The sequence below is a fragment of the Equus caballus genome, chromosome 14 (assembly GCF_041296265.1).
Source record: "Equus caballus isolate H_3958 breed thoroughbred chromosome 14, TB-T2T, whole genome shotgun sequence".
Lineage (NCBI taxonomy): Eukaryota > Metazoa > Chordata > Mammalia > Perissodactyla > Equidae > Equus > Equus caballus.
Window position 1 is genome coordinate 51,179,870 of NC_091697.1, and position 27,788 is coordinate 51,207,657.

Genomic DNA, 27,788 nt, shown 5'->3' on the forward strand with positions numbered 1-27,788 from the left:
GTGAGGGGCCATTCCAGGCTGGGACAATAGTTCAATAAGACACAAGTGTGGCTTGCCCTTAATCCTGCTTTCTAATTTTTCCCTCGTCAGCCAAGAAGGATCAGGAAGGTGGAGAAGAAAAGAAATCTGTGCAGAAGAAAAAAGTAAAAGAGTTAAAGGTGTTGGATTCAAAGACAGCCCAGAATCTCTGTGAGTAATTCTGTGATGCCAACTATTTGAAATGTGAAGGAGTTCTTCTAAGAACTTAATTCTGGTGGGTCCAAGGTCCCTTGTTATGAAACTTTTGTTTGTTGAGTTCCTGCTGTATGCCGGGCATTGCATAGTGAATTTCCGATATCTCATTGAATCCCTCCAGTAGCCCTGCAAGATTGTTAGTATCTGGCTTTATGTCAAGGAAAGGGAGGCTAAGGCTTTTAGGAATTTGCCTAGTCATGTAGCTAGTAAGAGACAGGTCTGGGATTTGAATCTTGGATTTCCTTATTTCAAAGCCCTTGTTATTTCCATTGCATCTGCAGGAAATTTACCACAAATGTTCTAGGCACTATACATTTCCTTCTTTCTCACTTTCTTTTAAGTATTTCCTTTAAATGCAGGTACTGGCCTGACTTCAGTTAAATGTAAAATAACTTTGTGGTTTAGAATAAATAATGTAAATCCTGTACGTCTCAGAGCAGGCTCAGTAACTCTGAAAAGTTCTGTTCTGAACTTGCTACCTCTGCTCATAACTCTGATTGGTGGCAAAATTTCAGATCAGAAACTCCTCTGCAAAGTTGATATAGGTAGTACTTATTTGATAATTAGGATGAATGTTTATTTTTGTTCATTTTGACTGTTGATCTCCTTACTTTATGTTGAATAATAACAGATTTAAATATTTGTTCACCAAATACTTGAGGGTCTGCCGTGTTGCAGGCTCTATTAGGCACATAGCAGGCATGTGTTCCAGAGATGAAAGGGTATGTATTCCATAATACCCACTCACAGTCTTGTGATGTGGCTGTTGTCCTCATTTTTCTAAATGAGAAAACTGAAGTTCAGATGTGGTGACTTGGTCAAGGTCACACAAGTAGTGAGTACATATACCTATAAGTGAAGTCAGTGATACAATGAGAACAGTAGGCCTTTACATTGTTCTTGGTGATATAATATTAGGTCACTGACAGCAAATAATTCTAAAGAGTGTCTGTGGGTAAGTCCTCTTATGGAGACTAAAGTAATGTCTCCTCTTCTCAAGATTGTCTCTAGGAACATAAAACATGAATACCTGTTATTTTGGAAAATGATCCAAGACTGGGATAGTACATTGTTATTTCCAGTGGAGTAATATCGATATGAAAAGCAGAACTCAGAAAGAGAATTGAGGTTAGTGCAGGGTGGGCTGGTCTAGGCAACGTAATTTAGTGATTCCAACATTACTAAGTGCCCTTGTGTGCTGGAGACACAAAGCCAAGTCCTGCCCTCATGAAACATGTGTCTGGTGGAGACAGAAAAATAAATACTGGTAATAGCATGGATTAATAAATGCTGTAATAGAAGTGTGCTGGGATGCTAATGAGAGCACTAGGAAAGTGGGCATCTAAATCAAGTTGGAGGGAGCACATCCGAGATGTCATTCTAAAGGAGGTGCTGCTTAAACTGAATTGAGGGAACTGTTAACAGTGGATTAAGTGAAGGGTGAGGGCTGGCTTGTTCCAGGCAGAGGGATCAGCATGTCTGATGGCACAGAGGCATGAGTCAACATTGTGCAAGTAGTTGAGCACAGCCGAGTGAAGGCCATATGTGAGGAAGTGGTGGGAGAAGAAGCTTCCTAGAAATAGAGGCTACATCATAAAGAATTCTGGTAGGCTTAGGCAATGGCAGTTATTGAAGTGATCTTACTCAGGAAGATAAGTGATACAACCCTATGTAATTTGAGGGGAGGCTACTTCAGCAGTGATTTTGAGGCTGGATTGCTAGGGTAGGGGAAGGCTAGGTATAGAGGTGAATTATGTCTTTGTTTTAAACTGGCTGAGAGGTAATCAGGGTCTGAAACTAAAGTAGTGAGAATGAACAGAAAGGCAGAAGATATAAGAATTACTAGAACTTAGTGATTGACTGAGGGGATAAGGAAGGAGGTGTTTTCTTGGGTTTAGATCACTCTATAGAGAGCGATACCATTTACTGAAATAGGAACATGCAGCAGGAGCACATTCTCTGTCTTTTGGGAGAGAAGTATTGGGTAGTGGACATGAATGAGAGGTGTCAAGGTGGTGGGTAGAAATGATTAATTTTAGGATAGAATTTAAGATGCCTGTGGCACTCCTCCAAAAGGATGAGTGTATTAGGCATTTGAGTGTAGAAATCAGGAGGAAGATTTTGGTGGAGATAAAAATTTAGGAGATAGCATTTGAGTCATAGTTGAAGCCATGAGTTTGCTTTGAAGGCGATTGATATTTAAGGTGCAAGTAAAAAAACGAAGGGTGGGGAGAAACCTAAAAGGAGGCTGGAAAGGAGCAGCAAGGAAAATACTATGACATAGTCCTAAGAAGTGGGAGTAGTCAGCAGTGTCAAACGAAGACAGGCGTTAAGTTAAATCAAGACAAGGCAGGTCTCCTTTGGATCTGGCATTAGGAAAGTCAGTAGCCTAAGCAAGAATAATTTCAGTATAGCATAGAGGTTAAGAACAGAGGCCCTGGAATCCATTTGTATTTAAATCCTGGCTCCAACCCTACTAGAAGTGTGACTTTGGATGGGTAGCTTAACTTCTTTAAGTATTAGTTTCCTTTTCTATCAAATGGGGCTAATAATAGGGGCTAATAATGGGGCAAACTTATAGGGATATTATGAATAGGGTTAAATGAGAGCATGTCTGTAGATTGTGTTTAAGGTGCTATGTCTTACATGAATTATACACTGAATAAATAGTTGCCATCTTTTCATTGATTATGTGGAGACAGACGAATAAATGCGAGCTGTGGAAGTGAGAAGGAATAGACTTGTATTTTTAGAATGTTGTTAAAGTGAAGGAAAAAAGTAATTTGGTAGTTAGAGAGGACTATGGGTTGAGGAGGGTTTTTTGTTTTTCTTTTTTCAGATATGAGAAACTTGATTATGTATATATGCTGAAGGAAAATGTCCTTAGGGCCACCTGTTCTATTGAAAGATGAGGAAAGGATGAGTGTATGGGTATAGTTGCTGATAAGCTTGCAGAAGTGTTGGCACAAGTTTTCTTCTAGATAATTCCAAAGTAGTCCTTAACCAAGCCTTTTCTAGTCTGGCTCCAGCTGAGGGTCCCCAATACTCTGCTTGTTAGTGGCATAAGAGAAAGCTTAGTAATTAATTTGACCAATAGCTTCAGTTTCTCTCAGTGAAGGTGAGCAAGATCTTAGAACAAATGGGGAAGTGGTGGGAGAGTTGGGAGAAGGGGGATTTTTTTTTTTTTTAAGATTTTATTTTTTCCTCTTTCTCCCCAAGGCCCCCCGGTACATAGTTGTATATTCTTCGTTGTGGGTCCTTCTAGTTGTGGCATGTGTGATGCTGCCTCAGCGTGTTTTGATGAGCAGTGCCACGTCCGCGCCCAGGATTCGAACCAACGAAACACTGGGCCACCTGCAGCGGAGCGCGCGAACTTAACCACTCGGCCACGGGGCCAGCCGCGAAAAGGGGGATATTTTGAAGGAGCTGCCAAGAGGGTCAGAAGAGCATGAGCTAGGGACACATAGAAGGATTGCTAGGCAGCGCCGAAGCCACAGCTGTCGTTGGTGCCACTACAGATTCATAGATTCTGATCTGCAGTATTCATCAGCCCAGGAGTAAGAGTAGAGAAATGAGATAGCTGGATTAACCAGGGCCTGGAGGAGAAGGAAAAAGACAGTAGGAATAGTAGTAATAGAAGTGGAAGTAACAGCAGAGAGTGAGTGAAGTGATAGACTATAGGGTCTAGGTTAAAGAGGGAAGGCAAAGTGGAACTGATACATTGAGAGAAAATGGAATGGTCAGCTCTCTTGCCAGAGAGAGAGAGCACTCTGACGAGGCTGAAGGGTCAAATTAGAGATTAGTAAGCAAGAGAGCTGGAAAGCTAGGAAGTCTTTGTTAGTGAATGGGATATGGCAGTTTAAGAATCAGAGCATTTTGAAGCAGTGGCAGCTTTGAGGATGGAGTCATGGGAATGGGGAACTAAAATAGAGTAGGGTGAACATCTTTGATGTACATAGAGAAGATCAAAGACTTCCTGTGTGAGCAAAGACAAGGAGTCACAGACTTGGTAGAATTTGGTGCTTGGAACAATGTGGCTGGTATGTGACATAAATGTGGAGATTAATGAGAGAGAAAGGTGGCAGGTGGGAACCTTAAACACTGGACTCAAGAACTTGGCTTTTAACTATATAGGCAGTGAGGAGCTGGTGGAGGTTTCTGACGGTGACTTCAAAAGAGCGCTCTTAGGAAATTGTCCACCACAGGCTTGCAGGATGGACTAGAAAAGGGAAGAGTCTGAGAAGAACATGTCTTTATATCTCATTTTCTTGCAGCAATCTTTTTGGGTTCCTTCCGCATGCCCTATCAAGAGATTAAGAATGTCATCCTGGAGGTGAATGAGGCTGTTCTGACTGAGTCTATGATCCAGGTAAGGAGCAAGGTGGTTCTGCTGGAGCTGGCTCTTTGCATCACTGTACACTGGCCTCATCGCCTCTCTGCTTCGAGTATGAGGATGCTCCTCTAGCATTGTTGGCTTAAAGAATGCTAGCTTTGGGTAAGCTTCCATCTCTCTGCTGGTCAGCTTGTTTCTGGTATATTTTTCAAAAGTCCTGCCACCTCACATACCTCCCCAGCCCATGTTTTCTTCTTAGTGGTCCTTGGGCCGAGTGAGGGACTGATAGGAGAGTAGAATAGCCATTTAGACTCAAGTTGTCAGCTTGTCCCCTTCAAACTGAGACAGTCCCTTCTCTCTTTCAGAACCTCATTAAGCAGATGCCAGAGCCAGAGCAGTTAAAAATGCTTTCCGAACTGAAGGATGAATACGATGATCTGGCTGAGTCAGAGCAGTTTGGTGTGGTGGTGAGTGAGGCCTGTGGCAATAGGCCCTTCTCCGACCCCTTTGCTCCCCTCCTCCCCGAGAGCAGTGGGGCACTTCCTCATTGCCTCTTATCTATTCTGAACCTGTCTTTATCTCTCTCTTCTCCCTACTCTGGAACTCAGATCCTCCCATAAGAGGCTCAAGCCTGTATCTTTTTCTTACTTCTCTCTCTGTTGGGTATAACGGAACTGCTTCTCTTCCCCACCAGATGGGCACTGTGCCCCGCCTGCGGCCTCGCCTCAATGCTATCCTCTTCAAGCTCCAGTTTAGTGAGCAAGTGGAGAATATCAAGCCAGAGATTGTTTCCGTGACTGCTGCATGCGAGGAGTTGCGAAAGAGCGAGAACTTCTCTAGCCTCCTGGAGATTACCTTGCTTGTTGGAAATTATATGAATGCTGGCTCCAGGAATGCTGGTGCCTTTGGCTTCAGTATCAGCTTTCTCTGTAAGGTGAGCTGGGGGCTTAGAGCAGGACAACAGAAGGGAAGGCTGCTGGCCTCTGTGAGCCCAGTGTGACAAACTGCCGTCAGCCTGAGATGATCTCGGGCGTGTCAGGACTAACAGTTTCTTCTCTTCCCTCCAGCTTCGAGACACCAAGTCCACAGATCAGAAGATGACATTATTGCACTTCTTGGCTGAGTTGTGTGAGACTGACCATCCCGATGTCCTCAAGTTTCCAGATGAGCTTGCCCATGTGGAGAAAGCCAGCCGAGGTGGGGCAGGTTGGAGTGAAGCTAGAAGGTGGTTCCAAGCTCCCCAAATTTCTGCATGGGGAGGGAAATGAGACATGGTCTAGATGTAGATCATTTGCAGTTCACAGTATTTTAAGTGGAAATGGGAGAGGGTACAGGCATGATGTCTAAGGCACAAGGGAGGAGTATCAGGCAGAAAAGAGGTCTCCATGTATAGAAATGAGAAGCACTCTTTCCCTTCCTAGGGAAACACCAAACACCAAAAAACAACTGGAAGAAAGGCGGGTGTTTTTAGTCTAGGTCAATGATTTTTTTTTCTTCTTCTTCTCCCCAAAGCCCCTCAGTACATAGTTGTATAATCTAGTTGTAGGTCCTTCTGGTTGTTCTAGGTCAATGATTTTTCTCGTTCAGAAAGCATAGACTGGATTAACAAAAACCAGGAACTAGGCAAAGAAAAAGCAGCATTCGGTCGAAATGGGAACAGATTTCTGCCGTACCTTTGCATTTTTGTGTATATCTCCTTCCTCCCAAACCCTGTTCTCTAAAATAAATGAGACCGAGATCCCAGGGGATTTCATAGATTCTTGTTAAATTGAATGAAGCCTCTCTTCTTTTCTTAGTACTGTACAGCTTATGGAGGCTGGAGGTTCAATCATCACGTAATTTATAGTTTCCCTGGAAAGATGTATGAAACAACTAGAGGGGCCATAAGAGAACTCAAATAGTTAAGTACCAGCTGTATGTATAGACTGTGCTGTGCCCTGAAGGGCAGAAGCTGAGGGTCTGGAGAATACATTTAGTAGGCTCTTGCTGTCTGTTGTTGTGTCTTCTTTAGTTTCTGCTGAAAACATGCAAAAGAACCTAGATCAGATGAAGAAACAAATTTCTGATGTGGAACGTGATGTTCAGAATTTCCCAGCTGCCACAGATGAGAAAGACAAGTTTGTTGAAAAAATGACTATATCCTTTCTTGAAAGGAGAGTAATTGCTCCCTTGGAAAGGAAAGAACTTCCCATGGGTGGACGGTAAGATAGATCTGGTGATACACAATTTTTCCCTCTTCAAAAAATTTTTTTTCATTAAACACATAGTTCTTGAAAGCATTCTCATTGTTGCAGAAAGGGAAGCAAACCACAGAGATAAACTAAAAGTCCCCCTTGATCCCTTGCTCTCTGCCCTGTCTCTACTACATACACCACGTACCTATTCCCTTTTCTCTCCACTTCCCAAGATAATCACTGCCACTGGGCTTCTTTCTGATTTGCGCCCTCATGAATTTATTTTAAACAAAAAAGCATTGTGTTGCTTTTTGCACATAATATCTCTTAGCTCTGTTTCCATAGCAGTATATGCAGAACAGCCTCTTTTTTAATTGCCACCTCCTATTCCATAGTTTATGTTTTACCATTCCCCTATTTTGAATATTTAGATTGTTTCTGGTCTTTGCTATTATAAACAGTGCTGTACTGAACATCCGTGTGATGCCACTATGCATCTTTGAGTATTCCTTTGGGCTAGAAAAAGGTCTGCTTCTTGCTGTTGCTCCTTTATTCTTTGGCTGCACAGCTTTGTGAAAGATGCACAGGAACAATATAACAAGCTGCGGATGATGCACTCTAACATGGAGACACTCTATAAGGAGCTGGGCGAGTACTTCCTCTTTGACCCCAAGAAGGTGCCTGTGGAAGAATTCTTCATGGATCTACACAACTTTAGGAATATGTTTGTGGTGAGCAAGGCATACCTGCTGACTGAATCTTTTGTGGACGTTTCTCATTTTCCACCGGGCTCATGTTGGTTGGTGGTGGGTGTGCGTACATGTGAGTGCATACATGCCCACAGGTTAATCTTTTGTCCCCACAGCAAGCAGTCAAGGAGAACCAGAAGCGGCGGGAGACAGAGGAGAAGATGCGGCGAGCAAAGCTAGCCAAGGAGAAGGCAGAGAAGGAGCGGCTGGAGAAGCAGCAGAAAAGAGAGCAACTCATAGACATGAATGCAGGTAAGCAGTGAAGGAGAAGGGCTGATGCGCTGAGACAGGAACATTTGGAAGGCTTCTCTGTCTGGAATCTAGAGGCCAGAGAGAACAGCTCATGTCTGAGCTCAACTCCTGGCAAATGATTGTTGGCAGCCTTCTACCTCTAAGATCCTGACACTGGACCTTAACCCTGACTCAGTTACATGCAAATTCCAGTTCTCCACACTCAGTCTTTTTCTCTTCTTTGCTGGTTCCTGTATTATGTCTCATCTCCCCAGTGATTTTAGCATTGCTGCAACACTTACTCTTTTCTTCTGCTTGTCCAAAAGTTCCTCTGGCCTGTTTTTTGACCCCCTACTTAATCTCTTGTTCTTTTCCCCAAAATATTTTAATGGCATTTTATTATCTTTTAATGGTGGCTTGCCCTCCCTTTCTGCTTATTTAACGGAGTACTGTGTCCCCAGTACCTCAGCATAGTTGTACACACCTATCAGATTGTAAATGGATTGAACTTCTGGAAAGCGGCCAGGGGAGCTGGCCACCCTCTTCTTTCTTCAGCAGAATCTCTTTTTCACTACAAGAAGCATGTCTTTGTTGAAACATATGGCCTCAATTACTGGCCCTGTGTTTCCTGTCTCTGTTTCTTTCCTGCTGCCGATTCCCTGCCCCCCTCTGGCTGCTTTCTCCGTGGGCAGCGGAAATAGAGCATACGCTGCGCACAGCACTGAGCTGATGCCACCTTTCTTGAATGTGAGGGGCTTCTCAGGGCTGCCAGATCTGGCAAGAATCAGAGTGCTTTGCTGAGTGAGCTCAAGAGGCAAGGGCTGCTCGACCACCTCTTGCTCTCAGGGACATTTCTTTGGCCGCTCCTGTTGTGGTATGATCAGGGACCTGAAGCAGCAGGAATAACCTACATTTCAATTTTTCTTTATACTTTTCTGGGAAGCAATTCCCTGCCCTCATTCCAGTTGTCTATAAGCCACAAACGAACTGTTCTATTAAAGCCCACACCGAGTATCCTTCACCTCCCCCCATTCTCCCCAGGCCTCTAGGGTTTGTCCCCAGGTACTGTCTGGGATGCAATGAGGAAAGGTACATTCCAGCTGACATGCAGGATGAGGGCTGCACCTAGTCATCAGGTGGCGCAGCCGACCTTGCCCTTGCTGGGTCCCCAGGGCAAGCAAATGAGGTTGGAATGTAGGTCAGCTGCACTGGTGATGTTCAGCCAGCAGATGGCGCTGGGAGCAGTGAGCCCAGCCTTGTAGTTGGCAGCCTGCTGGCTCCTTGGGATTTCACAGTTTCAGATTTCACCACCCTGAGCTGTTGCCGTGGAAACAGAGCCAGGCTGGAATAAGGATTCTGCATTAACTCTTTGTATTCCAGTCAGGATGCTCCTCTTAGATGCAGAGCTGGCTTTAGGAAGATGCAGGCACTGGCAGCAGTACTTAAGTGAAATGCACTCTTGATCAGTGGTCTCTCATCTTTCCTCAGCCCTTCTCTGAAACCGGAACCAGGCTCTCCATGAGAGGTGTATGTAAATTGGAGTGAAACACTTTAGGGTAAAGAGAGAGTGATATAGTTCCTTATTAATTTCATAATCCCAGTCTCTGTACTTATCCTGGTCTTAGAGTTGGGCAGTTCTGCCATTCTCTGTGCTAGTCCTGATTGGAATGGGAAGGAAGGAGGGAAATGCAGGAAAATATGCCAAGGTTTGCAGGGGTTAGCAGGCAATGAAACCTTTTTGTTTTAACCATTTTCAAACAGACACAAGTAAATATGGGCTGTGAAGCTTGAGGTTGAGCCCTCTGTCTGCTCTGAGCCCCCAGCCACTGTGGGCGAGGGGAACCCAAGCAGTAGCCATGCATTTTGTGTGGGGCGCAACATATGCATTCTGCTTGGGCTGAAGCTTACATCTCCATTTTTGTTCATGACAGAGGGCGATGAGACAGGTGTGATGGACAGTCTTCTAGAAGCCTTGCAGTCAGGCGCAGCTTTCCGACGGAAGAGAGGACCCCGTCAGGGTAAGTAAGAAGATGGAGCCCAGCCTGGGTGTGGAAGGGGGTGAAGCCTCTCTGCTCCCGGTCCTGCTTGTCCTGGGCTGGAGAGCAGGTGCTGTGTTCTGCGGGTTTAGAGCCTTCCCCACAGTCGTCCCTGCGCCTAGAGTGGATTATCTAGTTGTCTTCTTCCCACAGTAGAAAGTTCTGACTTGGAGAACTGGGACTTGAGGGACTGACAATGGGTCAGTTACGTTTGGTTATTCTTGCATTTTTCCCCATTCTTGAAGCAGAAACCTGGAACAAGGGAACCATTGTGCAGGGCAGAGATTTGGGGGGACCTTTGAGTGTATGAACAAAAAATTGAACTAAATACAAAATTGTACATTAGATGTAGAAAACACAAAGAAAAAATAAGTCGAGTCCTTACTCTCAACTTCACAAACAGAAGAGATATAGAGAGAATACTAGAAAGTATCGAATCCTATAGAGAGATCCCCAGATGTAAGAATACAGAGGAGCATCTCAACAGAAGGATTGTGCTGACTACTGCCTTTTCCTTGGGTGCGGGTAGCCTTGGCTGCCCTTGCCTTCCCCAGTTACTCCCCCACAAGCTCCTCTCCTGATCTTCAGAAGATTTAAGTGGGGATTACACCGAGCCAGCGCCTCTAAGAAGAATTATGGGGATAGGAGGGTAAATGATCCAGGCATCAGTATGGGGAAGGATCAGTGGATAATTTTTCTTTGAGAGAAGCAGACAGTGGCCAAGAGAGCAGTCCAGAAGAAGGTATAACCAAAGCTACCCCTCATGTAGGGTTGACCTGCACCATTGTGTCTGGTGAAGGCCCTTTGGGGCTAGGAGTGATGGCTTCTTTCCTAGGTTGAAGGGTGGCAATTACAGAAAAGGTGGCATTCGGGTTTCTACTTGTGAGGGAGTTAAAGCTGTATTCCCTGTTCCCTGGCTGGTACATTCTCTAGACCTGTTTGATATGTGCTTCACTTTAAGATTATGGCAAATAGGAGTTGTACACCTTGCTTTGGCCAGTGCTTAGCTATTTACACAGTGGTATCTATAGGGTCTATAGTACCTGTCACAGCTTGGAAAGGGAACCTTAGGATCAAGGATATAGAGCATGCTAGCCCACATAAACCCAGTGCCCTGGCCCAGATGTTGTAGGTCACTGTGAGTTTTATCTGTAATGGCCGACTGCCTGTTTCTTCCAACACTGAAAATCCAGAGGGGAATTCCCTTCTGAGGGCTCTTCCGTATGACTTCAGAACCTTCCCTAAACAGAAGAATCCCTAGTTACAACTCTTACCCATTTTCTAGCATCCTCTGAGTACAGGCTCTCTAGAGGGGAGGAGCGGTGAGTATGATGGGCTTCAAACTCCCTGAGACAGAGCAGTGTTTGGGTAGAGCGTGCAGCTTGTAGTATTTGTTTTGTGTTTAGTCTTTAGAGGTTTTTGCCTCTTTGTTTCCTACCCACCATATAAGGTAATGTGGCCTTCAGTAAGCCTTTCTAGCCAGACAAAAGTATGTTGCATCTCCCTGTTTTCCTCTGTCCTCTCAGTGAAGTACCAACCTGCATCAGACTTTTGGTGGGGAATTCCCTTTCAAGCCTCTTCCTGTGGAACTATACTAGAATCCCAGATGCTTCCTGTACACAGGCAGCCAGACATCAATGACTTCCCCCTGTTGGGGAGGCCCCATCCTCCACTTCTTCCCAAATGGGAAGCCAGGACTCACAGGCAGAGGAAGCGGGGATCTGGTAGAATAACCTTTCAGCAGAGGACCTGAATTAGTACAGTACTGTTTCCCAGGGCAAGAAGGAATAGCAGGGGCTTATGCTCAGAGATAGTGAAGCAAAAAGAAGGTGAAAATGAGAACTACCTTCTTTTTAAATTGGATTCATCCTGTAGCCTTATCTTTCTGAGCTCTGGGTTCACTAAACACGCCTGAAGATATCTGGGAGAATCTCTCAGGGGAGATATTTTTAGTTACTCTGGTAAGCTCTTTAGACTTGGTGCATTCACATCCTATAAAGTCATGTGGCCTTACATTAAATGTAAACAGAGGGGCCGGCCCCGTGGCTGAGTGGTTAGGTTTGTACGCTCTGCCTCAGCAGCCTGGGGTTTCCCTGGTTCAGATCCTGGGTGCGGACCTACAACTAGAATATACAACTGTGTACTGGGGGCTTTGGGAAAAAGAAGAAAAAAGAAAAAGATTAGCAGCAGTTGTTAGTTCAGGGCCAATCTTTAAAAAAAAAAATGAAATATTAAAAAAAAGTAAACAAAAGGCTAAGCATGAGAGTGCAAAGAGCACAGGACTAGGCAGAGATCAAAAGACCCAAAGTCAAGTAGAACTCTGATCCTGTCTAGGTTACTGTGGACAAATTTCTGGGACTCACTTTCTTCTTGTATAAAGTGAGAGTTGGGCTAGAATGGAACCTAGGGTCCTTTACAGCTTTAATGTGTTTTTTTTTTTGTAGAGCAACAATAGGATTAAGAGGAGAAGAAGAGAAAGAGGGTGGACCCAGAAGGCCTCATTCTTAAACTACAAAGGCTCTGGTGACTGTGGGTTTCCCTCAGTGGCCGGTGTCTTAGCTGGTCCACCCCGTGCTTGGCTGTCTCTGACTCTTCCTCCTAGCCGATTGCTTTGAGCCAAAAAACCAAAGCCCCATCAGGTAGATCTGCCTCACAGCCCTCCTCAGTCCCAGAGAGGCAGCTGTCCCCATTCAGAGACACTAGCCTTTTCCCTAGGAATTAAAGGAATGTTAAAAAAAATCTCCCAGTCTCTGGAGACCTGAGGGAGTGACCAGTATACAAAGACCCATTGAGGAGTTGGAAGAGGAGAGTTACTGTCAGGCCTGGTTCATTAGCAGTGACGTGTAAACCGCTGTGATCTGCAGGGTGCAGGAGAACAGCGGTTTGAGTGTCGGGGGAAGAATCCATGTGATTGTGTTACAGCTACTGTTTCAGGCTGATGATTGAGTCAGCTTGTGGTGTTAATGACTCAACTTTATCTCCATGTCTGAATTGTGGCCTCTTATATACAGGCCATCTGATCAATCGAGTAGAAGTCAAGGGAAGAAAGAAATTCATCTTTCTCACTTTCCCTCCCTCTGCCACTTCCCAGCTTCCCTGTACGGTCCCCCTCCACTAATAGAACCTCAGAGCTGGGAAAGACTCTACAGACCTCTAGTGATTAGCATCTAACCTCCTCACAGGAACAGGAATGAACACCCAGATAAGGCCTTGCCCAGGTCTGCAGAGCTGGCCAATGACAGAGCCAGGGCTGTAGCCCACTTTTGTGACTCCAAGTCCAGGGCTCTTTCCACTAAGCCTATGTGATGGGCAGGAGATGACAGTGACCCCTCTGTGTGGGCCAGAAATATTCTTTCGTACCTTCTGGCAAGGAGAGCCCTGGACATGTGAAATTGCTTCAGGGGGTTTTCTGGTGACCACCTGTCTAGAGAAGGTTAAGAGTATTTCCTATGCCACCACTTATTCTCCCCCTACTTTTGTAAAAATAGGACAGGAATTATAATTAGGAGAGGTCAGACAATAATGAGTTCTTTAGGATAGTAATGATTGCCCCATCTGTCCTAGTTTCCTCTTCCCTAAGGAAGCTTATTAACAAGAGCACTTCCTCTTTAGTAGTAGTTCCTAGGCTGTGTTTTAGAAATAGCTTTTTCCAAATCACTAACATTTTCCAATTCACCTATACTAGTGTTATACGGTTGATGTGGCTGGTGTTTTTATCCTAGCCCACCCCTAACTTACAGGAATCTGGTCTCAGAGAGCTTTGACCAGAGTGTCAAGATTGTTCCCTTTTCCCCTCAGTCTGTGGGACTGTTCTCTTATGAGTTCATAATCCTCCCTGATACCACAGAGTCAAAATATATATCTGCTTCTGCAGCTACTTTCCCATAGTGTCTTTTTTTTTTGTTTTTTTTTTTTTGAGGAAGACTAGCCCTGAGCTAACATCTGCCACTCCTCCTCTTTTTGCTGAGGAAGACCGGCCCTGAGCTAACATCCATGCCCATCCTCCTCCACTTTATATGTGGGGCGCCTACCACAGCATGGTGTCCCAAGTGGTGCCATGTCCGCACCTGGGATCCGAACCGGTGAATCCTGGGCCGCTGAAGCAGAACGTGCGCACTTAACTGCTGTGCCACTGGGCCGGCCCCTCCCATAGTCTTAACAAGTCCCCATGTCAGGGAAAGGACAGGAGAGGTGACTTTGTCCAGATTGTTCAAACTGTTCAGTGTAATTGTGGCCCTGAAGACAGAGTGAAAGCCGGGATTCTTCGATTCTGTTGATTCTGTTCCCAGTTCCAATACGAGCTCTCTCATTTCTGATTCTCACCTTAGGCCACAATCATGTCCATGTCTACTGTACCTACTTTTTGGCTTAAAGAAGGAAGTTTTCGCCTTCTCCCCACCTGCCATTCACTCTTAGTTTTTATGAAATCTGTAATACATGAGAAGCTTTTTGAATCTAAAAAAAATCTAGAAACACTGCTTGATTAGGTACAGCTGGTATCTTCTTAGTTTAGAGGAAGAAACCAAAGAGAGAAGCAACTTAAGCCACATGTGAACTCTGACTTTTCCTGTGTTGCCCAGGACAAGTGTCCCTGAAGACCCAGGGTTCTTTCCTGGGTTCTAGAGTCAGAAATTATTTCAACACATACACACCCCTTGAGTCACACATGCACATATGGACACACACAAATAGTGGGGCAGTATTTTCTGAACTGCTGGAGACTGAATTCAGAAGAGCAGTAAAGTGATATCAAGCCACTGCCTTTTGAGACATGAGAAGTAGGCTCTTAGAGGAGGGAGTATTTCAGAAAAGAGCAGAAACTAAGTGGGGCTCAGGAAGATTTTGCTAGAGAGACTAAGAAGGAAGATAGGAGAAGCGTGTACATGTAGACCATCCTAGTCACACTCCTGTGGGCTCCTTTTCCTCCCATCAGTCACTGAGACAATAGTATGTGTTCATAATCCAAGGAGTGGTTTGTGTGGAACCCTGGAGTCTAGGTCACACACCTTCCACCTGTAACCAGATGAGAGCCCTGTGCCTGTCAGCCAGGGCCTTCACTATTCTTTCTCCTCTTTGTGCCCCTGGGAGGAGGAGGAGGAGGAGTCCTATACATTGGTAACCTGTAGGCATGTGTGTGCTCCCTGCTGACCTGTGGGTAGCACCTGCAGTGTGAACAAGTGGCTCTGGGTCACACTTCTGCAGAGAGGCTGACAGCCCTGGTGAAGACCTGGGCCCTCTGACCCTGTTTGGCTTCTGCTCTTCCTAATGCTTTTTGCTGGTCTGAAGAAGGCAAAGGTGTTCTGGGTGCTTTGTTCACTGGTTCCTCTGGACTCTTCCTGCCAGGTCTCACAGCTGCCCCGCCATGTAGCCTCCTACTCCCGTAGGAGTGCTGGGCTTCCTGCATCGTTCCCTGTTCATTAAGGCGGAGGCACTGCTTTCTCCTCTCAGCTTTCCCATGAATCAGCAACCTGTTTTTTTTTTTAATTGAGACATAAATCACATGCCTAAAATTCACCCTTTTAAAGTATACAATTTGTTGTTTTTTAGTATATTCATAAGGTTGTGCAACCATCACCACACTCTAATTCCAGAACATTTTAATCTTCCCAAAAAGAAACTCCATGCCCATAAGCAGTCACTCCCCATTCTCCCCTCCCCCAGCCCCTGGCAACCACTAATCTACTTTCTGTCTCTATGGATTTGCCCATCCTAGACATTTCATAGAAATGGAATTATAGCATATGTGGCCTTTTGTGTCTGGCTTCCTTCACGCCAGGCAGACAGCTCTCTGTGTACATGTGGTCTCTCTGTGCTGCTTCTAGGGCATGGGCAGAGGCAGACAGCATGAGATGGGCATGGTCCCAAGGAACTGCCTTCTTGTTGAGGATGCTGGGGCCATAAATCTGGATTCCATAAACGATTATGAGAGTCGTCGGGACAGCTCCCGGCAGTTAGAACAGAAACTCATGGATTGATTGGTTCCTCTTCCAATTTAGGATGACAACTAGAGCTTCACAGTTCCTTAGTCCATTGTGCTAGGTTTCTTTCTAGAGGGCTCTCCTGGCCATCCTTGACCCCAGCTCTGCCTTCTCTGATATACCTTTCATTGCCCCACCCCCACACACATGCACACATTACACACCTTGTTAGGGCTCTTGGCATTTGTATCTCAGCTGCTACCCTTTAAAAGGTGGGAAAGAGCTGGGCGTGTGGGCATCTGGGGAGAGGGTGGGAGGGTTGGTGGTGGAACACGTGGGAGTGTGACATGCACGTGATGTCAGTGCATGGCTGCTGCTCCTCTTTGCAGGCGTCCCCCCCGGCAGCCTGCTGAAGGCCTTCCTCTGCTTGGGACAACCCTCCCTGGGCTGACTGAAAGTGATTTTGACCTAGGAGCTTCCTGGGAAATGCCAAGAAAACAAAAACAATACTATTTGCTATGCTTGAGCCAATTTAATTCCAACAACTCTATGATGAGAAAACAGATTTTGAATATTTCCTGTTTCTTAAAGTTACATAGCTAACACTTGAACCCCGTTCTGTCTGTCTAGATGTATTCAAACCTTTGTACTATTTTTGCACAGGAAAGCAAGAGCAAGGCTTGCTCTCCTGCCTGCACCAAACTCTCTCATATTCTCTGCCCTCCCCTGAAAGGTATATTACACATATTCTTGGATCTCTGCACTGACTTCTTCAAAATAAGGGCCTCTGTGAACTGGACAGGGCAGCCATGTTTGCATGGCTTCTAGCTGAATGTCTGCTGGTTCAGTAGAATTTGAAAGGGATTAGAAACTGGGCCTTCTGTGGACAAGATCTCCTGTCTTCTCTTGCAGCCAACAGGAAGGCCGGGTGTGCAGTCACATCTCTGCTAGCCTCAGAGCTGACCAAGGACGATGCCATGGCTGTTCCTCCTGCGAAGGTGCCCAGAAACAGTGAGGGAGTGCCCACAATCCTTGAGGAAACCAAGGAGTTGGTTGGCCGTGCAAGCTAAATAAGCTGGGTCCTGTGGCCATGGCAGCTCCTCGGTGGAGCCCCAGACAGTCCTGCCCTGCAGCATGTGCCTAAAAAAGGATCACAGAGGTATTCCTCTGGGGTGGCTGCTCCCACCACCCTGACCCTGTCTTTTTCTCTGGCCTGCTGCTCTCTGTACATCACACACAGCTTCAGCTGCCTGGAGGCCAGAAGGAAAGGGCAGTGTGGGGGGAGGCCTGAGCCCAACCCAGCCAGCCCTGGCTGCTGTATTACCAAAGCAGGCTCCGTGTTTGCTGCCTTAACCCCAAGTGTCTCCTCTCTGTTACTCTCAGGCCTCGTCTCAGACAAGGCCCTGCCTGCTTTCTCAGCCCCTGCCTTTCCAGGGGGCTTTCCCCTAGGTCAATCTTGCTGGATTTGTGCTTTTCTTTTGTGGTTTCTCTGGCCCTGAGAACAGCATGGGGCTTGTGCACCTCTGGGCTGTCTCCCTCCTTTCATTGCTGCCACCTCTGCTCTGCCCTTTTCTCTCCTGGCTGTTGTTATTTATTACTACTGTCGTGGCACTGGGAGCTGCTTCTAAGGAAGTGGGGAGCAAATCCCACCCTCACCCCACCTTCCTAGGAAAGACCTCCTCAAACAAAAAGGACCTGGCCCACTTCATCTCTTCTGCAGTGGCCTAGGTCAGAGCCTGTGGGCAGGCAGGCAGGGCACAGAGACATTGTGGGACCCACCCCCAGCCTGCTGCCATGCTTTACACCCCAGCCTCTCTGGACCCTCTGCACCAGCCCCAGGCTACTGAGCCACGGTCCCTCCTCACACCTCCCCGGAGCTTTGGTGCATCTCATCTGGACTACGGCTGTATTGTGACCATCCCAACACCTCACCCTCTGTCTCCAAGGAAATGGGAGGTTGAGCCTCCTGGCTGAGAAATTGTTTTGCAAATGGATCTATTTTTATATGAGATTTTTTTTTTAAAGAAAAATAACTCTTCCTTCCCCCTTCCCCTCCATAATGTAAGAGGCTTTGATGGCAGGTTCCAGAGTCCCTGGGATTCCTCCCCACAGGCCCCAATCCTGAATGAGCACCTGGACCTCCACCTCAGCCCTCAAGCCTTCTGGGGCAGGAGGACGCTCTTCTCTGGTTGAGCTGGACCAGGTCTAAGAGTAGTGGGAGCTTTGAGACCACAGAGTTTTTATAAATTTAATATATTTATCAAGCCAAATGTGCAAATGCTAACTGGACATTCTGGAGAAGTGGGCATAGGGAGTACCCCCCCACACACATTGTACCCTGCTCCCTTCTGAACAGGGGCAAGCCAAACTGTTTGGTGCCCCCAGCCACAGGAAGCTGAGATTCTCTGGCTCAAGGTGACAGTTTGCCCTCCTTATGCTCTTTTGAGTCCCTTACCCCCTTCCCCCTCGGGTGGGAAGAGAGAATGGCACTGTTAGGGCTTGGCCCAGATTATAGTTGTTAGAGCAAGGGGGAGCTTAGGAGGCCTAAGGGCGCCTGCAGGGAGGCCTTGAGACCAGGAGGGAGGTTCTGGTTGCCAGAGCCTGTGTGTGAAGGGGCAACAGCAGCTCCTTTGAACTATTCCCGGGAAGACTGTGGTTCTGGGGGGCCTGCTGCTCCCCTGGCTCCCCTCATTTTCCCTGCTGACATCTGGGGCTTTGACCCTTTCCTTTTTTAATCTACTTTTGCTAAGATGCATTTAATAAAAAATTTTAAAAAGGGACAAAATGCAAACCTATTTCCCTCGCCTCTTGGCCTTCTGGGATGTCATCACCTCCAGTTTGTTGGGTTTGTTTCCAACTGTTAATAAACCATTGAGACAGTAACGCCTTACAGCCTCCTTTGTGAATTTCTGAGCTATTTTCCTTTCACTCTTGTCCAGGCTCCTCTACTCTTGTCTTGCTTCAAATCCCTGATTGACTTGGCAAATCATTGTCCCAAAGTTTAAGGTCCCCATTATGTGCCAGACGCTTTGGCTGGGTGCAGGGCTAGAGATGATTGATTAATATACCGTGGTTTCTGCGCTGCCATTGGCCCCTCATAAAGGAGTAGGGCCCCAGTTCAGCCTCCTTGTCCTCCTGCGTTGCTGCCTCTTGGTTTAGAACCCTTTTGTTGAACTCAGTTCTAGCTCCCCGCCTCCCCATGCCCCCCCCCCCCCCCCATGTCTCTCTGTTTCCTGGCAGTACCTGTGCCTCTTTTACTGAGGGAAGCATCTGACTCCCATTCTCTTGCCCCGCCCCACCCCACCCCACCCCACCCCGTTTGGTGGCTACAGACCACATTCCAGAGTAGAGGGGCTTGCACTGGGGGGGAAACCTGAACCTGCCCAGCAGAGGTCAAAAGCCAGAGGTCACGCTCCAGATGACTTGCTACTCCGAGCCATACTTGTTTGAGCACGTTGTGACCTGCACAAAGAAACCTTACAAGCTATGAGCAGGCCCAGAATAGACAGGGAGGGGCTTGGAGAGGACCACAAACCCATTTGGCCAGGCTCTGGAACTGAAAATAAAAGCCTTTTAAATAGCCCTGGAGCCTGGGCAGCTGCCTCCCCAGTATGGCTGGGGATATGGGGGTGGGCTGCCTGCCTCCTCCCTCCCTACCCCCGAGGCCACGCGTTTCTGGCTCAGAGCTTTATGGGCACACATACCAATTAGGGGACCAACCACAGCTGCTCACGCGCTCTGCCAGTCTACTGCCGTGCCTGGAATAGAACCCAGGTGCCCAGCACCCCGCCCTCTACAGCCTGGCTCTCAGAAACAAAACCTTGCTTCCATCTCAGCAAAGGCATACACCACTCTTTCTCCCACCCAAGAAAGTCGCCCCCAGATGCTTAGCTGGAAGGTTTGGTTTCCATGACAACACACTTCGGGGGAACTGGCAGAATGCAGGACCCGGCTCTCAGAGACTCCGCAGAGAGGAAGTCCAGAGACAGCCTCCTCCCGCCTGCGGTTGGGCTTACCCTCACTGACCCTCCCGTTAACCCCAGTGGGTCTCTCTTTTCTCTCTTTCTTCCGCCCCTCTCGGTCTTCCCTCCCCCTCTGTGTTTCCTGCAGCCCGTCTGGCTGCAGCAACCTCAGAATCCCACTGTGCCTCGAGGAGGCAGCCGGGAGGAGGCGGGGAGATGGGCTAGCCCAGGAGTGAGTGGAAAAGCACGGAGTGGGGAGAGACGGAGGAGGGCGGGCGATCTGGGTCTGCAGGCAATCTCTTTTCCTGCACGCCTTTTCAGTCCCTTTGACACGCCCCGCAAGAAGACGATGAAACCAACAATTTCCTTGGCTTTGCTGCGGAGAGGCGAGCGGGAAGGGAAACTGAGACCAAGCTATAGACTCGGCTTTCGGAGAATCGCCTCCAACATTCCCTCCTCCTACTCCTGCGGTGTTCCCAAACCCCCCGAGGCAGCGGAGGCAGAGGGGGGCGGGCAAATGAGAGGCCACCCTCCTCTCGCGAAGCCCGCGAGGGCGCTCCGGGGTGGTAATTTTAGCGGGGAAGGGGCGGGAACTAAGGAAATATCCGCCAACCTCTCCAGCCCTGTTTGCTGCGCGCCAACCCCCTCCCGCCCCCGCGCCCGCGCCTCCTCTTCTGCCTGGAGACTGGCGCTTCGAACCGGAACGGAGACAGCCGCAAGCATACAACTGCGCACTCAATTGCACACACTGATACGCCGCGCTCAGGGATCCCCTCCCCCACTACGAACCCGCTCGTCGATTACACACCACGGTACACAGATCCACAAGCACAGTTACAGTCAATCGCACGCTATTACCTATGCACAACGGTGTTCCAAGCATGCACAGTCACATTTGACAGTCATACACAGACTCCTCAGCAATGACACAAAACCAGGACGCAAACACAAGCATCCCTCCCCATCCCGCTTCTCTTTCAGCATACACTTCTCAGCTCATCACTTCATCCACACATGCCAGGAGCCTACATCTCTTAAACAGAAACGTTCAACCTTTCAGAAGAAACTTTTTAATTTTTTTCAAAGAAAAAAAGCCATATAAATATTAGAGTATAAAACTTGCGTGAGACAGGAAAGGAGTGGGGTGGGGAACTACGTGACTATGCGAAGAAAAGCGCTTATAAGAGTCAGTACGCGGGAGGGGATCGCTGCAGCGTGTGGACACAGCACAAAACACAGCACAGGCCGCCGCAGGCGGAATCCGGGACAGACGGCTGCGCGGACGCCGCCCGCTGCCCATTCGCCATCACGGAAAAGCACACCACACTACACTATTGGCTATTCTACACCAGCCGAAAGAGGGGGGGGGTGCTCTACGCTACTGTAAGGGCTGGGGTGGGGTTCTCGCGCAGCCCCGCTGGATGAACGGGACTCCGGGGCAGAAGAGGGTGAGCAAAGGAAGGTCTATGCACAAGGAGGCACTGGGGGACTTTAACCAGGCTCTGGCCACTAGGGGGCGGACTGGGGGCCTGGGCAGTGGCCTTCACAGAGAAGAAATGGCACCTGGCAAGGTGAAGGACCGAGGCTTGGGGAGTGCAGGGGCCCCGTGGAGAAGCCCTGATCCTGGACTGAGACTTTCTGTCCACTTGGTCCCTGCTCTAGCTCCTTGCCTCCCCAACCCAGGGACCAAGAATGGCCTAGCGGGCCCTCCCTTCCTGCTGGGACCACACTGATTCTTCCTTCCACCAGCGGCACCTCTGGAGTACCCAGCACCCACAGAGGCCCCTCTGACCTCTCCAGGGGACCTGGTCCCAAACCTGCTCAGAGCTTCCTTGGACTGTAATGCCAGTTTAAATCCATTGGTGCTGGTAGCTCAGCACAAAGCTGACTGTCTGGGCTGAGCCCTGCATGTGGTGGATGAGGATCCAGCCTGGTGCTTGGTTTATGGCTGGAATTTGGGGATCTGGTCAGAACCCTGGGGGCATGCAGAGCCTCCTGCAAGACCCAGTAACTGATGGGTCAAGCTTCATCCATTCCCCCATCCACATACACACCCTTCCCTTCTTTATCTTACCATCTCATACTGTCTTGGAACATGCAGTGGAGTCTCTTGTTTGGGGAGAGGGAAGTCACAGCATGCAGTGGGAACGTCAAACAATGGAAAACAAAACAAAAGACTGGTCCCCAGGGCATTGGGAAGAGGCATGGTAGCAAAATGCCCTCCCTAAATCCAGCAAGCATCAGTACCATGGAAATGGTGACCATATTTCCCAAAACTTGAGCTTAGTCTCAGGCTCTGGAAGGAGGTGAAGGGACTGGCACCAAACCATGCTTTGGGGGGATTTGAGAATTGAAGGAGAGGCCAGGAGGTCATGATGCCCTTCCAACTCTTCAGAACTATGAGCCTTTTTAGGTCACCTGGAACCTCAACACCCCAACCACTTTACTCAACAGAGAGGAGCTGTTGAAGGAGTGGGGTGGGCTGGGATGCGTAGGAATGAGGCAGGGGATGGATGGGCCTGATTGAATCTGGAAGATGGAGGAGTTCAGCTATAACTAAAGGGGGTGTGATAAATGGTGTCTACACTAACCCCACTACCCCCATGGGCACAGCAATTGATTGGATAGGGGTTCCCAGCAGAACTCCCTTTGCATATTCAATCCCCTGGGGGCAGAGAGGGGGGTGTTGACTGGGCACTTGTTTCTGTTTCCCAAGGGGAGCATGGCCTGGGCCCCTACCAGTATCCTGGGGTGAGCCCTGAAAATCCGAGGCCTGGGTACAGGTAGGGAGAGGCTGGGCTGGTTGGGGAGGGAGGCTGCCCTGTGGCTCCGGGCCTGGCCTCCACATTATTTCTTCTCCTTCTTGCCCGACTTCTTCTTGTTGCCATTGCCACCGGCCGGTGCCTTGCCATCCCGCTTGCCAGCTGCGTTGGTCAGTGTGGCATTGCTGCCAGGGATGTAGACGTTCTGGCGGTAGTCGGGCACGTGCTGCAGGGTGAACTGGGGCCCATAGCGGGCACTCAAGCCCATGGTGCCGGCACCTCCTCCCAGGGTGGAGCTCCCATCAGCGGCTTCTGCAGAGACAGAGAAAGGTCAGGGGCTAAACTTCCGGTCCCCAACAGTCACTCTCTTATAGCACAAGCAGTTACTGAATGCCTACAAAGCAGCCTGCCCTGACCAGGCCGAGCACTGGAAATATGGGCTCCATCCACAAAGTGTGGAGGTAAGAGGTCCAGGGTGAGACAGCCTAGGTTTCATTCCTAGCTCTTTTACCTACTAACTGTGATCCGGGGCAAGTCTACCTCACCGCTCTGTCTCCTCAGTTTTCTGATCTGTGAAATGGGGATAATAATAGTATCTACCTCTTTTGGTTTTGGTGAAGGCTCACCAAGATTATGTATGTTAAGCACCTAGAATGGTGCCTGCTGCGTGGTTAAGGGCTGAACACACGCTGGCTGTTATTTCTCTCAGGGCTGAGACAGTGGCTGTCAAATCCCAGTCCTTCTCAAGGGAGCCTGTGGTTCCCACACTAGCCCACAGGCTCTGGGGGCCGCGACCATGGTTTGTGCACCCTCCTACCCTTCTCAACCAGTGCTGGGCACGGAGCAGGCATTTCGTAGTCCTGTCAGTTAGGAAGGGTGCTCTCCCAGGCCTTCCTTTCATAACAGCAGTTGATGCCTACTCTGTGTCACGCACTTTGCTAGATGTTGCACATGCTTGATGGCCTTCAACCTCAATGCAATAACCCAGTGAGGTAGGTGGTATTATCCCCACTTTACAAATGAGGAAAGCAAGGCTCAGAGGAGGTAAAAGACTAGCCCAAGGCCATATGAGCCCGTGCAGGCTGGAGCAGGGGTGAGGCCTAAGTGTATCGCAACGGATGATGTAGGGTGTTGCCCCTGCCACCGCGTGGCAGCTGGGGCCTCCTCACTGCTCTGAGGGTAAAGCAGGTGGGAGAAGATGAGATGAGCTGATGAGCAATGTTCTGTGAGGCTGAGAAGACAACGATCCCGGGGGGCCAGATATCTTAGGTACAACGTAGACATAGGCTTCCGGTGCTAGAGTGAGGTGACATCAGACAGCACCTCCAGCCCACCTTCCCGCTGTGCATGTGAAGAAACAGGGGTCCAGAGAAGTACGAATTCTGGCCCTAGCTCAGCATCACCTGGGAGTCGTTAGAAATGCAGACTCTCAGAGTCTGCATTTTAACAAGATCTCCAGGTGATTGGTATGCACATTAAAAGTGGAGAAGCACAGAAGTCCCTACCTCAGTGGGTTTCTGAGGCTTAACTGAGACGGTGCTTCACCCAGTGCCCAGGCACTTGGTAAGTGCCCACGAAATGTTAGCTGCAGCCATTATCATCCTCTTCATCATCATCCTCACCACACAGTGTGTCATTACTTCTACCCTGCGTGCTCCCTCACTGGGGGCTGGATCAAGAGTTCTCTGGCTGAGATCACAAGGGATCCTGCTGGCAGCGAGAGGGTTAAAGCCCCAGGAATGCCCAGCCCAACCAGCAGAAGAGCTCTCCTCCCGGCCTCCTTCTACCCCCACCCCAGACCCTGGGAGTGGACAGAGAGGGTGACTAAAGCCGAGAGGCTGAGTAATCCTGGGACTTTAACCAGGGATTGAGAAATAGAGAGACAGGAAATATTTTCAAAGAATGGCACAAGAAGGGGGAGGGACATAAGAAAAGGAAAGGAGAGATGAGCCTCGATCCTTCCGCCTCCTCCCTCCAGAGCTCAGGTTTCTAAACCATTTCAAGTCCCAAATCCCAGGATCTGAGGGTTTGGGGAGGAGAGAGGGGGGAGGGGGCGGGAAAGAGGAGTTGGAGGGGAGGGAGCAGCTGCCCACTTCCTTCTCTCCTCCCCGTGGCTGGTCCCCTCCTCCAGCCCCTTCATTCCACCGACATTTCTGTTTTCCCTAATTAACTCCAGGAGTGAGCTGGGTCCTCCACTGCCCACCCCTCCCCTCCAGCGTTCCCTCTTCCAGCCTGGGAATGGAGGGTTGGGGGGAGGGCCCCCCCTCCAGCTTCAAAGAGCTGGGATTCCAGAGTGATTTAGGAGCTAGAGGGGAGACCTCAGAGGCGCCAGGGAGAGAGAAAGAGAGACCTATACACACACAGAGAAGACAAAGATGAGGAAATGGGGAGAAACAGGGAGAAGAGGAAGAAAGAGAAAAATAGGGAGGGCTTAACTGGGTAAGTGGAAGCCAGGCTCGGAGGAGCACCCAGAATGGGTGAAAATGACAAAGCCAGCCCCTGCCACCTCCTCCCCAGCAGCACAGACCTGATGTTGGTGTGAAGTTGTGCTGGCCCAGGAGGGAGAAGATGTGGAAATACAGAGTGTAACTGAAAGAGGCTGACACTTGAGTTCCGTCTGGCCAGCTCTGCCACTAAGGAGCAGTGTGACTCTGGCTGAGGCCCTGCGTGACTCAGGCCTCAGTTTCCCTATCTATAACTGAGAGGGAGAAGTTGGAATGCAGTCTCTGACCTTCCGTAGAACGGAGAATCAATTTCTCCAGCGGCCCCTCCTTCCACCCCTGCCAGACCCACATCTGCAGGGACGAGGATCTTCCCTTAGTCCAAGGAGAACAGACTTTGAAAAGCAGCAAGAAAGAAACTGGGCAACCTCTGGCCGGGAGGAGGTGCAGTGGTGCGGGCCTCCTCTCCTGTGCCAGCATCCCCTCAGGGTAATGGGCCCCAGGGCACCATGTCCTCCCCACCACACACACACCCCCACCTTTCCCTCCCCTCCACAGCCCAGGGCTGAGGCAGCAACTCCAGAGCAGCCCAGGGAGGCCTGGTCAAGCCAGACCAGAGCCAGCTGAACTGCAAACCACAGCCTCCTTGAGAGCACACCTCCTCCCAGAAGTTTATTTTAAAAGCCTCCCAAGTGTACTCACTCTCCCTCTTACTTACTCCCCCTCAGCAGCCCCACAGGCCTGCCTGGGCTGGACTCCAGGAACCTCTTGGCTCCAGGGCCGGGAAGCGGGTGTGAAAGTGAGAGTAGGGTCTGACCCCGCCACCTCAACCCTCAGGGGCCATTCCCCAAGGCCCCGTGTGGGCCAGAAGGGTGGGGCCCTGACAGGAGAGCCAGATTGCAGTGACCCAGGAGGGTTTTGGGCCATAAATACTGATTCCATTTCTGTTTTTCAAATCTGGATTTAGGCTGAGAAGTCTGCTTCCTGGCCTTAGAGCTCGAGACCACAACAGCTAAACATACCTGCCTGTCTGTTTATTTCCCTCAAGAACCCAACTTAGCATCTCCCCAGGCCTGGCCGCCTGCCTCTTTCAGATTCAGCATCTGGCCTCTCCAGAGTTTGAGCCCCCCAGACCTGGGCCAGCTGTGTCCCAGCAGGCTGGCCACCCCTGCCACTTCTCCCTCCCTCTGCCCCTTCACCAACCACAGGAATGGCCCCACTCAGCCTCACAGCCTTCTGGGAGAGGCTTGCCAGATTTAACAAATAAAAATGCAGGGCACTCAGTTAAAGTTGAATTTCAGGTAAACAAGAGCCATTTTTTAGTATAGTATGTCCCAGCACGCACCTTTGGGACCTACTTCTGCTAAAACATTATTTGTTGTTTGTTTGAAATGAAAATTTAACTGGACATCCTGTATTTTATCCGGCAACCCTAAGCTGGGAGAATAATGCAGGGCAGTCAGAGGAGTTCAGCCTCCAGACCTATTCCACTAAAAGGGAAACTGAGGCTGGATCTAAAGGCAGACGTGATCACTGTAGTAGAAAAGGGGGTTGGGCTGGGCTAGAATCACCAACGTGCAGCTCAAAATGGGGCCTTGGAGCAAGCAATCTCTCAGTTTTCTCATCGGTCAAGTGTAAGGAGTCAGACTCGCCTGGCAGAGCGAGGGAGAGGAGTCACTCACGGGAGGCCCCTACAGTTTGTCTAGCACACGCCCAGGATGAGGCACAGGCATGATTATAGTGAGTGGGGTTCTGATTCTACCTGATTCTCTGCCCACCAGCCCTCCAGATGTGCTGGAGGGTAGGTCACTCTGTAAGGCCAGTGCCTTAATCCGCTGCCAGCCGCCATATAAGCCCCAGGATTTGCTGCTCCAGAAGCCAGTCCTTATTAATAGGCATTATTCTAATTCTGCTTTCTGTAGGTCAGAAAAGATACTAATTAATCAATTTTAGCCACTGTGTATCGTGCCCTTACTTTCTGCTGATCCTGTGCTGAGGCCTTACATTTGGCCCTCATGACGCCACAGTGAGATCTATTGTCATTGTACCTATTTCACAGTCAGTGAAACTAAGGCCCAGAGGGGCTTAGTGACTTGCCTGAGGACTCACAGCTAAGTGGGGACACCAGGATTTGAGTCCAGGTTGCCCTTCCTCCAAAGCCTGTCCTCTTAAGTACATGATATTATTCTGCTTCCCCTGCTGAGGACCCTTGTGACTCTTCAGGGACAACCACCAACAGCTGAATCTCTATTGCGTGTAAAGTTCTCTCTTAGCCTTGTGGGGAAACCAAAATCCTGCTCTGGAGGTGGGGGCTACCAAAAAGAAAGGGGGTCTCACACATCCAGAGTGTTCTCTCTGCTGGGAGAATCCACAACCACTTCCATGGATGGAGGGCTTGTATGTGTCTGGCCCAGTACTCCGTGTTTGATGGGATCATCTCATTTCATCCTCACAACAACCCTTTTTCTGGGCTGAGGAAACTGAGGTTTAGTGAGATTAAGCAAATTGATCAAATTCACAAAGATAGTAAGTGGCAAAGCTTGGACCCAACCTATGCTCTCCCCCTTCCATAGTTAGACTCATAACAACTACTCCCCACATCTTCTTGATGGATCTTTCCTTGTTCACTCCCCTCTGGGCATCCCAGGACCCCCAGTCCATCATCTGTTCCCTGACCTGGCTTTATGACCTGGAATTATGGGTCCTCTCAGAGCAGCTGAAAGATCCAGAGAAACCATGCAGGTTGATAGCCACTTTCAGGGCATGGTGGCTGTGGGATGTCCCAGAACCCCAGGTCTTCCATCCCAACACACATATTGGCACAACTTACCACTGGCAGAGGCCAAGATCATGGCTTGTAGCATCTCTGTGTCAAACTGGTTGTTGGGCCAGGTACCGGTTTCATCGCCATTTTGGGAGCTGGGGAGAGAGTGGGATGGTGAGCATGA

At 48.9% G+C, this 27,788-nt stretch overlaps 2 protein-coding genes across 25 annotated transcripts in view; one reads left to right on the forward strand and one right to left on the reverse strand.

The window, feature by feature from the left end:
• The window catches only part of DIAPH1 (diaphanous related formin 1), a 102,244-nt gene extending 83,686 nt beyond the window's left edge, over nucleotides 1–18,558 (forward strand). For both annotated transcript variants that reach the window (XM_070234046.1, XM_070234045.1), the window contains 10 exons: nucleotides 91–189; nucleotides 4,509–4,603; nucleotides 4,933–5,034; nucleotides 5,262–5,501; nucleotides 5,635–5,764; nucleotides 6,579–6,703; nucleotides 7,308–7,472; nucleotides 7,607–7,742; nucleotides 9,653–9,739; nucleotides 16,588–18,558. In XM_070234046.1, the coding sequence (XP_070090147.1) occupies nucleotides 91–189; nucleotides 4,509–4,603; nucleotides 4,933–5,034; nucleotides 5,262–5,501; nucleotides 5,635–5,764; nucleotides 6,579–6,703; nucleotides 7,308–7,472; nucleotides 7,607–7,742; nucleotides 9,653–9,739; nucleotides 16,588–16,745 (1,337 nt within the window). In that variant the 3' untranslated portion in view covers nucleotides 16,746–18,558. The remainder of the gene's footprint in view (nucleotides 1–90; nucleotides 190–4,508; nucleotides 4,604–4,932; nucleotides 5,035–5,261; nucleotides 5,502–5,634; nucleotides 5,765–6,578; nucleotides 6,704–7,307; nucleotides 7,473–7,606; nucleotides 7,743–9,652; nucleotides 9,740–16,587) is intronic.
• Nucleotides 18,559–20,691: 2,133 nt separating this feature from the next.
• The window catches only part of LOC100072198 (protocadherin gamma-C4), a 172,282-nt gene continuing 165,185 nt past the window's right edge, over nucleotides 20,692–27,788 (reverse strand). For all 23 annotated transcript variants that reach the window (XM_070234070.1, XM_070234068.1, XM_070234067.1 and 20 more), the window contains 2 exons: nucleotides 27,671–27,759; nucleotides 20,692–22,711 (listed from right to left, as the gene is read on the reverse strand). In XM_070234070.1, the coding sequence (XP_070090171.1) occupies nucleotides 22,485–22,711; nucleotides 27,671–27,759 (316 nt within the window). In that variant the 3' untranslated portion in view covers nucleotides 20,692–22,484. The remainder of the gene's footprint in view (nucleotides 22,712–27,670; nucleotides 27,760–27,788) is intronic.